The following is a 12,970-nucleotide window of genomic DNA, read 5'->3' on the forward strand; positions in this document are numbered from 1 at the left end:
TCCCTGTGTCTGTAATCCCAACTAAAACACTACCACATGCCGGAAATATTGACTGTGCTTTGTATATTTAAGGATTGAAATGTTTTGTTTTGTTTTTTGCCCTAAACTGGCCTCTAGGAATGTGGAAGCAGAAGTACCCATCTGATAGGCAAAAGTTAAGCTAAGTAACTAACTTGGTAACTGGGCATTCAACTATTTCAGAGTGTAAACTAAACCTAGGCAATTCTTTGCTCCGTTTCTTAGAATCAGTGTCACCTCAAATTGTAAAATAGGTTTGAGTGAATTTAGTGTATTCTTTAAAGTTGATATTTTGCATTATTTTATGGAAGGAGAGTTGTAGAAAAAGTAGCGTGCAGTTAACATTCAATTTTCCAAAGAGACAGATAGTTACATGCTGTAGAAAAAGAGTGAAAAGTCCCTCCACCTCCCAACTTAGGGCCACTGCCTGCCTGAAATAACGAAGGCCGATACAAAAGGAAAAGGCAACTTAATTCAGCTGTTTTTTGAGAAACACAAAGATATATGTAAAGTGTTACTTACCTGATTTTAAAAATTAAGAACAGGCTGCTAAACTTTATCCAAAAACATTTTTCAAGTGACACTGCTTTTAAAAACCTTTCAGTTCCACATCCTGACCCCACATTAAGAAGGTAAAAGGTTAGGGACAGAGATGGAGAGGAAAGAAGGAAAGGGAAAGATGGAAAACCAGGAGGTGGTGAGAGTGGCACATGAAAAAATGGAGTCCAGGAGCCTGGCAGCCACGGAGACGTGAAGTGACATGCGTACAGAGAGAGGATGGGAGAGGCTCCATGGTTGATGAAGTGTCGGGGACCCGTCATCATACTCTGTCATTCACTGGGCTGTGAGGTTCACAGTGCTGTTTCCTCTTACAAAAGCCTAGTTAGCTGATTAACCACTGCCGGCAACTCGTTTCTTCTCTTCAGTGTTCATCTGTATGGCTCTAAATAGTACAGCCCCAGAAACACGCTTAGCATGAGAACGAAAGGGTTGTTATTCTTCTAGTTGTGTAGTGGTCCCAGGAGCCCCTGGATTCCCATCCTTACCTGAGATGATGAGAACGTCAGTTCCTCTGGGCCGATCTTGCTCCTCCCATGTGTGTTTGAGCCCTAATGAGGTCGGGGTTATTTCCAGACTTCTGAGATTTATTATGATTTTGAATTGACAGGAACACAAATTTTCTATCAAAGGCCAGGGTGATGGATGTTATATACCTGAACTTTCTTCATTTTATTTAAAGAGAGATCCTTTGGGCTTTGCGTGAAGTTAAAATTCAGGAATGCTAGAGGAGTCTATCGTATCTGTCACCACTAGAACTTCCCCTCCACAAGCACTTAGATATGGAAACAAGATCTTTTGTAGAAGATATTTTTCTCTTCCTTCCCATATCCCAAGTTGTCTCTGGGACCACTTTTGAATTATAAATCCCTTTCTGCATTTCTTCAAATAATATTGCTAAAATGGCTAAATTTGATTGGCCCTTTAACCTGCATTTAGAATCTAAGAATGCTGGATTATCAACTTTGTACAAAATTACCTAACAACCCGGTCCACACTGTGCGCTTGCTTAGGTGGAATAACACTCCCATGGACGAAGCGCTGCACTTCGGGCACCATGATGTATTTAAAATCCTCCAGGAATACCAAGTCCAGTACACGCCTCAAGGAGACTCCGACAATGGGAAGGAAAATCAAACCGTCCATAAGAATCTCGATGGATTGTTATAACGGTCTTAATCCCAAGATTTAAATCACTTACCTATTTAATTGTGGAAAATGATTATGAAGAACGTGTGTATTTCTATCTGGTAGTGATGTATATTTTACAACATTTGTCATTTCAGTGTTACTGGAGTTTTCTTCATTGTAGGCACAGGACAAATCTGATCTCTTTGGGAAAAAATAGAAATAAAACAATCTCCCTCCATAATGTGAGCAATATTTACCTCGTGCATTGTATAACTTGATGTACAAGAATAGTTACCAATGCTAGCTTAACTGTGTGATCTTCATCACTTATTTTTGTGCGTTTTGTGAATTTTCAATTTATAGTGATGATCTGCTGATATGCATTTATAAATTAAGCTCTGTTGTGCAGTCAGTCCAAATGGGTCAAGGCTGTCTTTAGAAGCAAAATAGTGTGATTTTCATGACTTCAAATAGAGATTTAGTTTGAGTGTTTGAACAAGTATATGCTTGTGTGTTGAATATGTCTCCCACACTCTAGCTTCATGAGGTGACTCTTTAAAAATTATAATAGTTAACAGCTGTCAGTAGAATAGACCAATTCTGATTAGACTTTATCAGGGAATCTGTTTAAGATACATTTGGTGACCAAAACATAAGTGTGAATGTAGTTATAATACTTTTGAAAAACTTTCCTTTTTCTATATCCCCTTTGTCCAGCCTCTCTTCCCAGACATTTAGCTATTTGCCCCTCTCCTTTAGCTGGGAAAGGGGGTGCTGGCATACTATGCAGTTTTCATGTTCTCCACAAGAAGTCAGAAAATGCCTCATGTTTCTGGCCTCTGAGCTACAACTATGCTGTATGTCTACAGAAGATGAACCAGAGACAAATTCCTGAGTACAAAGCAGTCGAATTCATCAGCCTAAAAAAGGAAGGCATGTGCTACTGCAGCTCTTTAAGAGGATATTTTTCAGCTTCCAGGATAAAGATAAAGATAAATTCAGAAGTGCTCTAAGCTACCAAAGTTGGGAACTGCTACAAATAATCTTTGTTTTTAAATCTGGCATTAAAAGTCTGCCTCAAGCTATTTGTTCTATTTGGGGGACCACTAAATCACTCCAGTTTTCTCCCGGTTCTCTAGTGTATAATTTTTGGTGGCTTTATAGTTTAATAATAAGAAAAGGCCATTTCACTTTAAATCGAGACCCATCATTTGTCTTGGGGAGGAACTGCACGTATACTTTATCCTATCATACCTCCAAGGTAAAGGGTAGTTAATGAGGATTTCTGATATTAAGCGTGCACGCGCGCGCCCACACACACACACACACACATACACACACACACAAATGGACTTCTTTGAAGCTGTGTTTAGTGGAATGAGCAGAATCCTCCACTACACAAATGCTAGGTGTTACATTAATATAGCAAATTCCTTTTTTTCTTTTCTGTAAGCACACACTGCTTCTTCCAAGCCGTATCATGCCTGATGGCCCCTGGCCCACCCTAGCAGCCGCCAAGTGTTCTGATTTTTGCTTCCAATCTAAGTCAATGGCTTCAGCCAGCACCCTCTGCCTCCTCTGGTGGAACCATGGCCAGTGTTCCTTAACTGATCTGTATCAGGCACAAAGCCTTTCTCAGGTGTGTCTTTCTGTGGGCATTATGGTGGCTTGGCGAGCAGCCCTGCTGCCGTGTCCCTGCCCCGTGGATCAGTCCATCAAGTCATGTAGGCAGGTAGTATTTGCAAAATGCTGCAGAAGAACAGCATTATCCCCAAAGATATTATGGGGTAGACACTCTTTAATTGAAATCAGTTGAAATAACTGATCAAATAGCAGCTTGCTTTGTATGATTAAAAGGAAACATTAGGACAGTTCAATTGTGTGGCTTGAAGATTACCAATGATTTTGAGGCTTTTCTCTAATAAAAAGAGGTTCTAAGGTTCTAACTATTATTTGGGAACAAAGAGAGTTTTCATCTTTTCTCAGATCAGAACTATTTTGGAAAATCTTTGTGGTTTAGTAAAATGTGTCCTTATTTATCCATGAGGTTATTTATGACTATACGCCAGTTCCTGCTCTGGCCGTTTGCTGTTGGCTGGTAATAATGAGTGCATTTGGTTTCCATGCTTTTGACTGTGCTGTTAACTGCTGCCCCCAGTACACTCCAAAGATCTTATTGTTTTGGCTTGAGGATTACATGTGCTTTTTCTGTATCATGCGAGCTCTATATGGTCATGTTATTTAAAGCTTTGTCTACATTGTTGTTTCTGCTGGTCTCAGTTCTGTGCTGTCCCCACTGCTGCCCGCACTGCCCTTTAGCTGCGAGCTGGATCAGCTATCAACCATTTGATGCTCTTGTCTGGCAGGGACTGAATGACCTGACGTTGGATTTAGATTCTTCCTGGGGATTATATGGCTATGAATGTATTTGCTTCCAGAACCTCCCAAAGTGAATCTAATCTTAAAATTATAAGTTGTAAGTATTCTGAAATTGGGAAATACTTATTTTAAATGAAATCAGGTAGTGTTGCTTTTTACAGTGTAATAAATACATGTATCAAAAAAAACTGTGAAAAATGAATTTTTTTTTTTGCAAACAAGGTTTGCTCCTACATCACTGGGTTAGGAACTCTGTTGAGCATAGAGACTGTCTAGTTGGTCCACATCCATTTCTAATGCCTACTATGAGACAGGGCCTATGCAAGGTGTCAGGTGGGGTTACCCTCGTGATTAAGGTAAGAATCCTTCATCCTTGAAGGTGAGAGGATGGACAGACACAACTGCCGTCCCCTAGAAACGAACACTACCCTTTCACAGTTAGGAAGTGCTCAGTAAATATTGTTGAATTGAGTCATTAAACATGTCCTTCACTAGGAGGGGTTCTAACCTCCTTTAATGAGGGGAGAGGTTATTTTCACAAAGCCTTGACATCTGTTTGGGGAGCTGAACCTAGTGCTGCCACACTAGAGTCTGAGTTCAACCAGCTGGTAAACCACAGCTCCTGACTGGTTCATGTGTGTGTGGAGTGGCATTCACCTCCACTGCTGGAAAACCCTGGTCTGCAGGTGTAGGGTTAGCGGCTGGTTTCCTAACTATAGAGAAGGTACAAGGTTGTTTGTCATAAAGTGATTTACTTTGCTATATGAGTCAGTCCATCTGCATTACTGACATTTTAGAACTGGAAGACATCAGAAATAATCCAATCCCACTCTTTCACAAATGAAACTGAGACCCAAGAATGGGCCATGATACCGAGCTCTTAGTCCCATGTTCTTCCCCTACATGCTATCACACTGTGCCCACTATGGACAGAATATCCAGCTACTTGCGTATTAGCTGAAACCGGGCCTCTGTGGAGTTTTAAGGAGAAGCATAAAGGCTACAGTGTTAAGTCCTGCAATGTGTGGTCAGCCCGAGCTCTGCATGTCTACATTTGCAGACAGAAGCAGGACATCAGTGCAGGGGAAACGGGTGAATAGTCCCAAATAGTGAAAAATTAAATTATACCTGTTCTTGATACGTGATCATCTTATTTCTGTGGAACTTTTTTAGGGGCTGGTGTAATCTTCCTAATTTCACTTGCTAACTCATAGTGAAATGAGTAAATTCATAAATCAGAGACCAGATGGCACAGGGAAAGAGCCCATGAATATGTGAGGTAGTACTTTAAAAAAAGGGCTTCGGGGGAAAGGGCTATTTGATAGTTATATAAGGAAAGGATGGGATTTACTAGAAGATTAGGGAAGGTATGTGTGTCTTGGGATGGGAGGGATTAGAAAATTTAGTTATTAAAAAGGGGCAAAGATGGGCATTTTATTTCTATTCTGGAGCCTGAACCTGACTCCAGGCCTCCATGTGCCCCCGCCTTGCCCCTCATGTCTCTCCAAACAGTCACTACAGAGTCAGCTAGGACAAGCAGTCATCAACACAGAACACTGTCAAGACTGCTTCCTTCACGTACAAGAAACGGAAAGACGGCCAACAGACACCAGCACTAGGGTCTTCAAGTGGTGTAACAGCAGCAGGAAAGGCAGTTTGATAACAGCTGTTTGACAGCTTTCTGCCTTTTAGGTGCCTTTATATTCTTTGTATACCCAAGAGGTTGGGATAAATTTAATAAATAAGTTAAAGCTGCCTAAGTATGGTTCTTTTTTCACTTGGGCAAGTAAGGTGTGTAATTTCTCAGTATAGCAAATATATAACCTGAAGTTAGTTCACCAAAACCTGGAGGCTGAGTATTATTTAGTCAGTATCATTTAAGAGCTATATTATATAAGCTCATCTCTATAATCTTTAGCCTTCCCCAAACTGCTTTTAATGCTATTTCTTTGAAATTATATTTTTATATAACATTTAAATGATTTGCAGCTTTTGGCCATGTTTGTTTCACTAAATCTTTCTTCAGTTTTAATAAGGAAAGTGTACTACAACATATGATCCAGTGTCTCAGCACATGTTAAGTCCACAAGAGCAGGGATCTTTGTCTTTGTTTACCAGTGTTTCCCAAACATCTGGAATAGTGCCTGGCTCAGGGCAGGTGCTCACTATTTTTTGATGAACCAATAAATGAATGAATCTTAACTAAGAAGCCACTCAACTAAATACCCATTACTTTGGGAACAGCATCCCAGTTCAAATGGTAGGTACCAGGGTTTTCAAAATAATTTCTAATTTTTTCCTGTTTTCCCTGGGATAGCCAGATGTGAAAGGAGTGCTTTGTTCATTAAGACGCCCCTTCATATTCCACTTTAGCTTCCAGACAATAGATTTCACTCATTTAACGCCATCTCAGAAAACTCTTTCCCTAATAAGGAGAAATTTGTCCCAAGTGGTGCATATAAGCTCTATGCTTATAAAACACCCTACAAACACCATACCAGAAATACTCTTAAAACACACAAACATCCCTAAGCCAGGATCCATTTACTGACTTCTTATAATGATCAATGATATAAGAATATAAACTTAATGCTGGCAAGGCAGGGCATTATCTACTTTACTCCCTAGAGAAATACAGCTCTCAATGTTCATTATGAAGAAATTTTCTATTTACTAGATGTAGGAAATGAGAATTATCATATTTGTTATGCGATGAGAATGACCATACATATGGAGAATGATCATATTCGTTATGATGTCAAAATTCAAGTCTATACCACTATTCCCTGATAACTCTTCAAATAGTGGTTAAGTCTAACTTGCCAGATTATGTCTAACTCAGTGATTATGTCTTTTCTTATCCTATTTTTTCCAGCACACGGTGCCTTTTACTTTGAGAAGGTCATAGCTTTCTAGCTTATAACATTTTAGAGAAAAATGGGACCTATTTGTGGGAGTGCAATAACTTCTCAGTAAGAACTCATCTAATCATGGAGGTATGGATTTTAGATGGCTACACTGGAGGCAAGACAGAGTTCCATTTTGTATGTATTTTAAAATTAAAAACTTCTATTAGCAGTACTGAAATTCATTTTAAAATAAGTGCCAAATTATTTGTGCATTTGGAGGCAGCCGTGGTCACCAAGACCGGGGTACTTTTCCTTTTGTTGGCTTTTTATGGCACCCATTATACCTTGTCCCAAGAGCATTTCCTCTCTGATCTTTTCCACTGACCTTTCTTAATCTGACATAGCAATTCTGATTACTGAGTATTCAGAAAGGGCAACACTTAGGAAAATGGTGTTACTAACATTATTTTAAAATAAGCATTGATATATTTTTATGTTAATAAGGAAAAATGAGAAAAACATAAAACCTATACATAATGCCAGTAACTTGTAACATCTTTATACCAAATGCTATTAATAAGAGGCTAATACTAGAATTTTACTATTTCTTCAACGTAAACAAAGTCTTTTGGCTAGTGCACTAAAAAGAAACCATGCCAAATCATTCTCAAAGGGCAAAAGTATAATAAATTGTTAAATACTAGCAGTTGGAAACTATATTTTTTAATGCTGTCTTCTTTGTTCCTTCACCGTTTTTATTTTAAAAAGTCAGTGCAAACCCAGTCAGGTTCATACCATCTTATGTAAAAACTTAGAGGAGGCCGTAATTTGTGTTCAGTACCAAGGAAAGTACCATGTGCATATTATATTTAATGCAATACATATACTTTAATTTTAAAATAGATTTCAAGAAAACTTTATCCCCACCAAAGAAAAATATGGCATTTATATAATAATATAATTGTGGTGGTGATAGTGGAAAAATAAGATACAGCTACAAAGACAGCAGTCTGTGGAAGTTATCTGGAAGAACCCTGTCAAACCCATCCCCCTAAACCACTTTTTGTGTCAGTGCTAATGAAGGAAGAAGTAAACAACAAAATACACTTCAACAAACATCATCCATCAAAAAGGGTCTAGAAAAAGCACAGGAGAGGGAATGGAATCATTTGCAAATGTATTTGTCAGAGAAACACATTTATCAGTGAAAAATATGCAATTCTTAATGCAGTTACACAGCCAAGTTTTCAGATTATTGATTCTCATATTATTTCTGGTTAATGATTTGTCGGTTACTATTTTTTCTTCTCAATTTGAAAAGTTTATCACTAATAGACTAAATACCAGCTAATAACAATAAAGACAAATTAACCCATTTAAAAAACATGAATTAGATTTGAGTTTGCCTACATCTATGATTAATTTCAACTTTTTGGAAAATAAGAGGATTTGCCTTGAGAGAGCTGTTGTCAATAGCCTGGCTCCCTTGAGAGAACTGTGAAGACAATTTCATTTACTAGTGACCATGTTGAAGGCCGAATATATTCAGCTGTGGATATTAAAGTTTAAAGAGAAAACACTACTCATGAATTTGGAAAAGGTACTTCCTTCTATTGATATTAGCCAGTATCATAAACCCATAACAAACAGAAAAGCTAATTCTCTCAAGAGAGAGAATTTGCCTTTAGCTTTAAACGGCCAGGGCGGAAGATGTAATAAAATAAAGAACACAACTTTTATTCCCTGCCCAGATACAGGCTGGCTACCTTTGGAAAAAGAGTTGATGTAATTCTAAGTAAACTTAGCTTTGAACTATTTCACATAGGTAAACTAGTGGAAAACTTATAGCCATACTTCAAGCAGAGAGAACAAGTAAGAATTCTCCAGAACAGAAATTTGTCAATCCTACATCAAGAAGTTTCCTAAATAACTGTGCCATCTATCCAACAACCCATAACCGTTGGGCACTGACTTTATGCATAGTATTTGCCACACGCTGCTCAACTTCTCCCCTTTCCCGAGGGACTCGCACTCTAGTCCTGAGGTTGTGGGTGTATCTGAATGTTGTTCGTTTGTCAAACCCACTCTGTGGAGAGGGTCTCTCAATTTTACCTTTAATAAGATGCATGAAGCCCTTCAGAGTAACAGATGTTTCTGAATGAGGGAAAAATCCACTTGCTATCAACAGGTTGCAGCAAATTTGTCAGCCTTGCTTTCCTTTCCCTAGAAACACAGGATGTGAAGGAACAGAGCAGCAGGAGGGAATCACAGATGGGAGGGAAAAATGTCGCCAGGGAAGATGAGTAAAATTCATGCTCTATACTGCGTTCATCTGTAAAAAGATAAAACGTGGTTAAGTTTATGACACTGATCCTGTGAAATGCAGATCCATATATTTAACGTCACTTGTCTGTTCTACAATGGAGGAGTAGGAAGACACTTCCAACAGCAAATAACAGCCACGGGATTAGAGGGCCTTCAGCATGTACCATCCATTTTCCTGGACTAATCGAGACCTTTTATATCACGTAAGCTAATGGATTATTACTCTGCAGCCTGCTGGCTTAATTCTTTGAATTCATCCAGGCTGCATAAAGCTTTTTGCTGTTATGCAAGTCTGGGGACAGAGCAACGTGGCAAATCTGCTCATGAAAACAAGGGTGAGGCAATGCTGAGCTGTATGCCAGGGTGAGAGAGGGATATGGGGGAAATGATGAATTTTCCTGAAAGGCCACGCAGTAGGAATAATAAATGAATGTGTTTCAGGTACGGTTAGAGAAGTAGAATGATTAGGATCCACGCTGGGCTCTCCCCTTAGACCAGGTGCTCTCAACCAGGGATGTCTGAAGACATCTTTGCCGGTCACGACTGGGTGTAGGGGTGTGTGCGCTACTGGCATCTAGTGGGTGGAGGTCAGGGATGCTGCTAAACCTTCTACAATGCATAGGACAGCCCCACCACAGAGAATCATCTGGCCCAAAATACCAATAGAAACATGGCACTAGGCTATGAACCTCTTGAGAACTGAGCGCATTTTTTTAAAATCCCAACTACTCAATAGTGGGTTGTACATAGTGCACGCCTAGGAAAGTTTTTTGGATTAAAAAGCACAATGAAGGTTTTCCCCTGTTTCAGTGTAGCTGACAGTAAACATGTGTACTGAAGACGGTGGACTTTGGAGAGAGAGAAAGAGAGAAAGCCTGGATTCAAATCTTGTCACTGTCTCTTCCCAGCTGTGACCATGGCATACTACTTAACCTCTCTAACTCTCAAGGTCCTATCTATTCAAAGGAGGCTAATAGTGCCTAGCAGATAGAGTTGCTAAGAGGATTAAATTAGAGAGCATATGTAGAATACTCGACACAGTAGATGGAAAATACCAGACAATTAATAAACGTTCCCATGATTATCATCAGCTTTGACTAAAGGCGTCTAGGAGAGTAGACTGGTTCTCATGTAGTCCCAGAGGAAAAAATTTGCAGTACAGGAAACCCAGACTAAACAAATAGTGAAGTCATGCTGCAGGAAACAGTGGGGCTCTGTCCCTCCTGGAGAATTTCCTCGGGAGCCTGAGGCCTGCTCCTGCGGCGGCCCCAGTGCTGCCTCAGGAGTCTCCTCACCCAGAGCCACAACCTCCAGATGAGGCCCAACCCAGCCAGCCCTGTGAGGGGTGATTCTATTTCAGGGCATATGCCCGAATTCCAAGAGGGGATGCTGAATGGAAACTGGCCAAGGCTGAGGACAATTTGAGACAGACGAGGTGGAGTCCACCCAGTTTGGAGACTAATCTGACTTTCATTTTGCCTACCCAATGCTGTGCCAACATTAAAGCCTCTATTAGCTCTTTAAGTCTTCTAGGGCTTTAATCTGGAGATTTCAGTGCATGCGTGTGTGTGCGTATGTGTAAAACAGACTTATTTTATTCTACAAATGAGATGAATGAAATCCTCTGGAATGGAATGGCTACAACGGGGCATCCAGAGAACACAAAACCATTTCCCGGCATTTATTTAGAGTACTGAAATTGCTCTCATGGTATCACTCTGAGGGTACAGGGAAAGCAGTCACATTGCTTGCACAGATGGGGGAACTAATCCGTCTTATTTTCTCAAGGGCACAGGGAATAATGGTGATGACAGAGTTGGTATCCAATTTCCAAATCCCAAACACAGGCCTCTCACCCAAAGGCCACACTGCCTTCATCTTAGTAAACCTAAATAAAACAGACTCGTCCTGTGTAAACAGCTTCTGTAAGGTGCATGTTCTGAATGAAGCAAAGATCAGCTTTGGGAAAGGCGGCATTCCAGGATAGTGGACAAGAGCATGGTCAATAGAGACACAGCAGGGGATTCAAATATTTGTTCCATCATTCACCAACTGTTTAATCTTAGTCGTGTTATGTAATTTAGGGGGGGCTCTTTTTCCACACCCGTGAAAAGGGAAGAATAGTAATACTTAGAAGGTTGTTGTGAGGACTGAATAAGTTACCACCTTATGAAGTGCCTGGTACACAGTATGTGCTTAATAAGTATCACCCACTAATGGTGGTGATGATCGTGATGAGGATGTGACAACAAAGGAAGTGTAGAAGAAGATCACCCCGTTTTTCGGTTCCATCAATCTATCTTACATTTCCTGAATAGGGCTTTATTTACATTTACCCCATTTTCATGTGAGGCTCCTAAAGCACTTCATAGCAGAGTCGGGAGCTGCATTCTAACAGAGGACGCGACCAGACCAATACAAAAGGTTCACCTTACACTTGCCAGGAGGAACAGAACTATTTTGCTACTATACAACCTAAGCATTTTTCTAAGTGACTTTTTTCACCCTCAACGAGCATGAAGGTGTAAGAAAGTACAGTCTAAAGATTTTAGCCTGTGCTTCTCCAGGTGAGGAAAAAGGACAAAGAAAAAAGTTACACAGAAACTTGACTCCAAGCAGATATTACGGAGGTCATACAAACACAGTGATCTCGAACATATGAGGGGCGGCACCCTCTCCCGTCTGCCCTCTCCCTTCTCCACCTTCCTCCCTCATTACTGCGCACGTAGTCTGCGCTGGGCATCAGGTACCCAGTGATGAACAGAAGCCAGGAATGACTCAGAGGATTTTTTTTAAAGCATTAAACAAATTTTTTAAAATGAACTGAAATAGCTTCATGTGGAAAAGAGCTTAAAATTAAACAGCATCAGCAAAACTCCAGCCAACAAAAAAAATCTCTAAGAGGAAGGATTTTGAGCTGGCAGGCAAACAATACAGTTTGACAGACTGAAAACCATTCTCTCAGAGGAAGATCCTCTCTTCGGTGGAGGACCCCGTCACTAGTCCTTTCGTGACACTCATTCAGCATCTCACCCCCAAACCTCTTCCTCCTGGCCAGCCCCCCACAGTTCCAGGCGCCGGCTGTGCACATCGGCTCTCAAATATAGGCAGGTGAAAATTTCACTGCTGCTGTCTAACTCTCTATAATTTTAACCACCAAGCATTAGTCCCCTTCCTTCCTGAAAATAACACTCCTTCACCCAGACACAGGGCTGAAATAACAGGACAAAGGGAAACATTTTCTTATCAGAAAAATCTTCGTTCCTTAATATATGACAATTCTCCATGGACAACCTCAAAAGGCAGATGGGGACCTTTTAAATATTTGAAATGTTACTTATTTTTTGGCAGGTGCTGAAGGCCAGGAATAAAAATCCTGGTGATGATACAGCTTGTTTAAGCATAGCAGACTCCAACCTCTCACAGCTAGTCGAAAAACACCCTCCTTGGCTCTGCCAGAAAGAGGCTCCTTCCCATATCTAGCAGACAGGCCCAGGGTCTGCCAGGCCGCCTCCCCGCCTCAGAGAGCCACATTCGGCGCCAGCTGAGGGCACCCGCCACGTACTCACCATGTCGAATTCCACAGAGCCCACTATGCGAGACACCTCGTCAAACTCCTCAGGAGACATGGGAAGAAGGTTGTCTGTAGTCTGAAGTCGAGAAGGGTGACTAAAATGGGGAGAAAGACGAAGGAAGTGTTAGCATCTAGA

The 12,970-nt window shown here is 40.6% G+C and overlaps 2 protein-coding genes across 2 annotated transcripts in view; one reads left to right on the forward strand and one right to left on the reverse strand.

Annotated features, from left to right (window-relative positions):
- Positions 1-4,253, forward strand: part of LOC124237971 (glutaminase kidney isoform, mitochondrial) — a 79,962-nt gene extending 75,709 nt beyond the window's left edge. The window contains exon 18 of the mRNA XM_046658163.1: positions 1,590-4,253. Coding sequence (XP_046514119.1) covers positions 1,590-1,746 — 157 coding nt within the window. The 3' untranslated portion in view covers positions 1,747-4,253. The remainder of the gene's footprint in view (positions 1-1,589) is intronic.
- Positions 4,254-8,095: 3,842 nt separating this feature from the next.
- Positions 8,096-12,970, reverse strand: part of LOC124238208 (signal transducer and activator of transcription 1-like) — a 38,428-nt gene continuing 33,553 nt past the window's right edge. Inside the window, exons 24-25 of the mRNA XM_046658894.1 lie at positions 12,830-12,929; positions 8,096-9,267 (exon numbers count right to left, since the gene is read on the reverse strand). Coding sequence (XP_046514850.1) covers positions 9,253-9,267; positions 12,830-12,929 — 115 coding nt within the window. The 3' untranslated portion in view covers positions 8,096-9,252. The remainder of the gene's footprint in view (positions 9,268-12,829; positions 12,930-12,970) is intronic.

The sequence above is a fragment of the Equus quagga genome, chromosome 4 (genome assembly GCF_021613505.1).
Source record: "Equus quagga isolate Etosha38 chromosome 4, UCLA_HA_Equagga_1.0, whole genome shotgun sequence".
Classification (NCBI taxonomy): domain Eukaryota; kingdom Metazoa; phylum Chordata; class Mammalia; order Perissodactyla; family Equidae; genus Equus; species Equus quagga.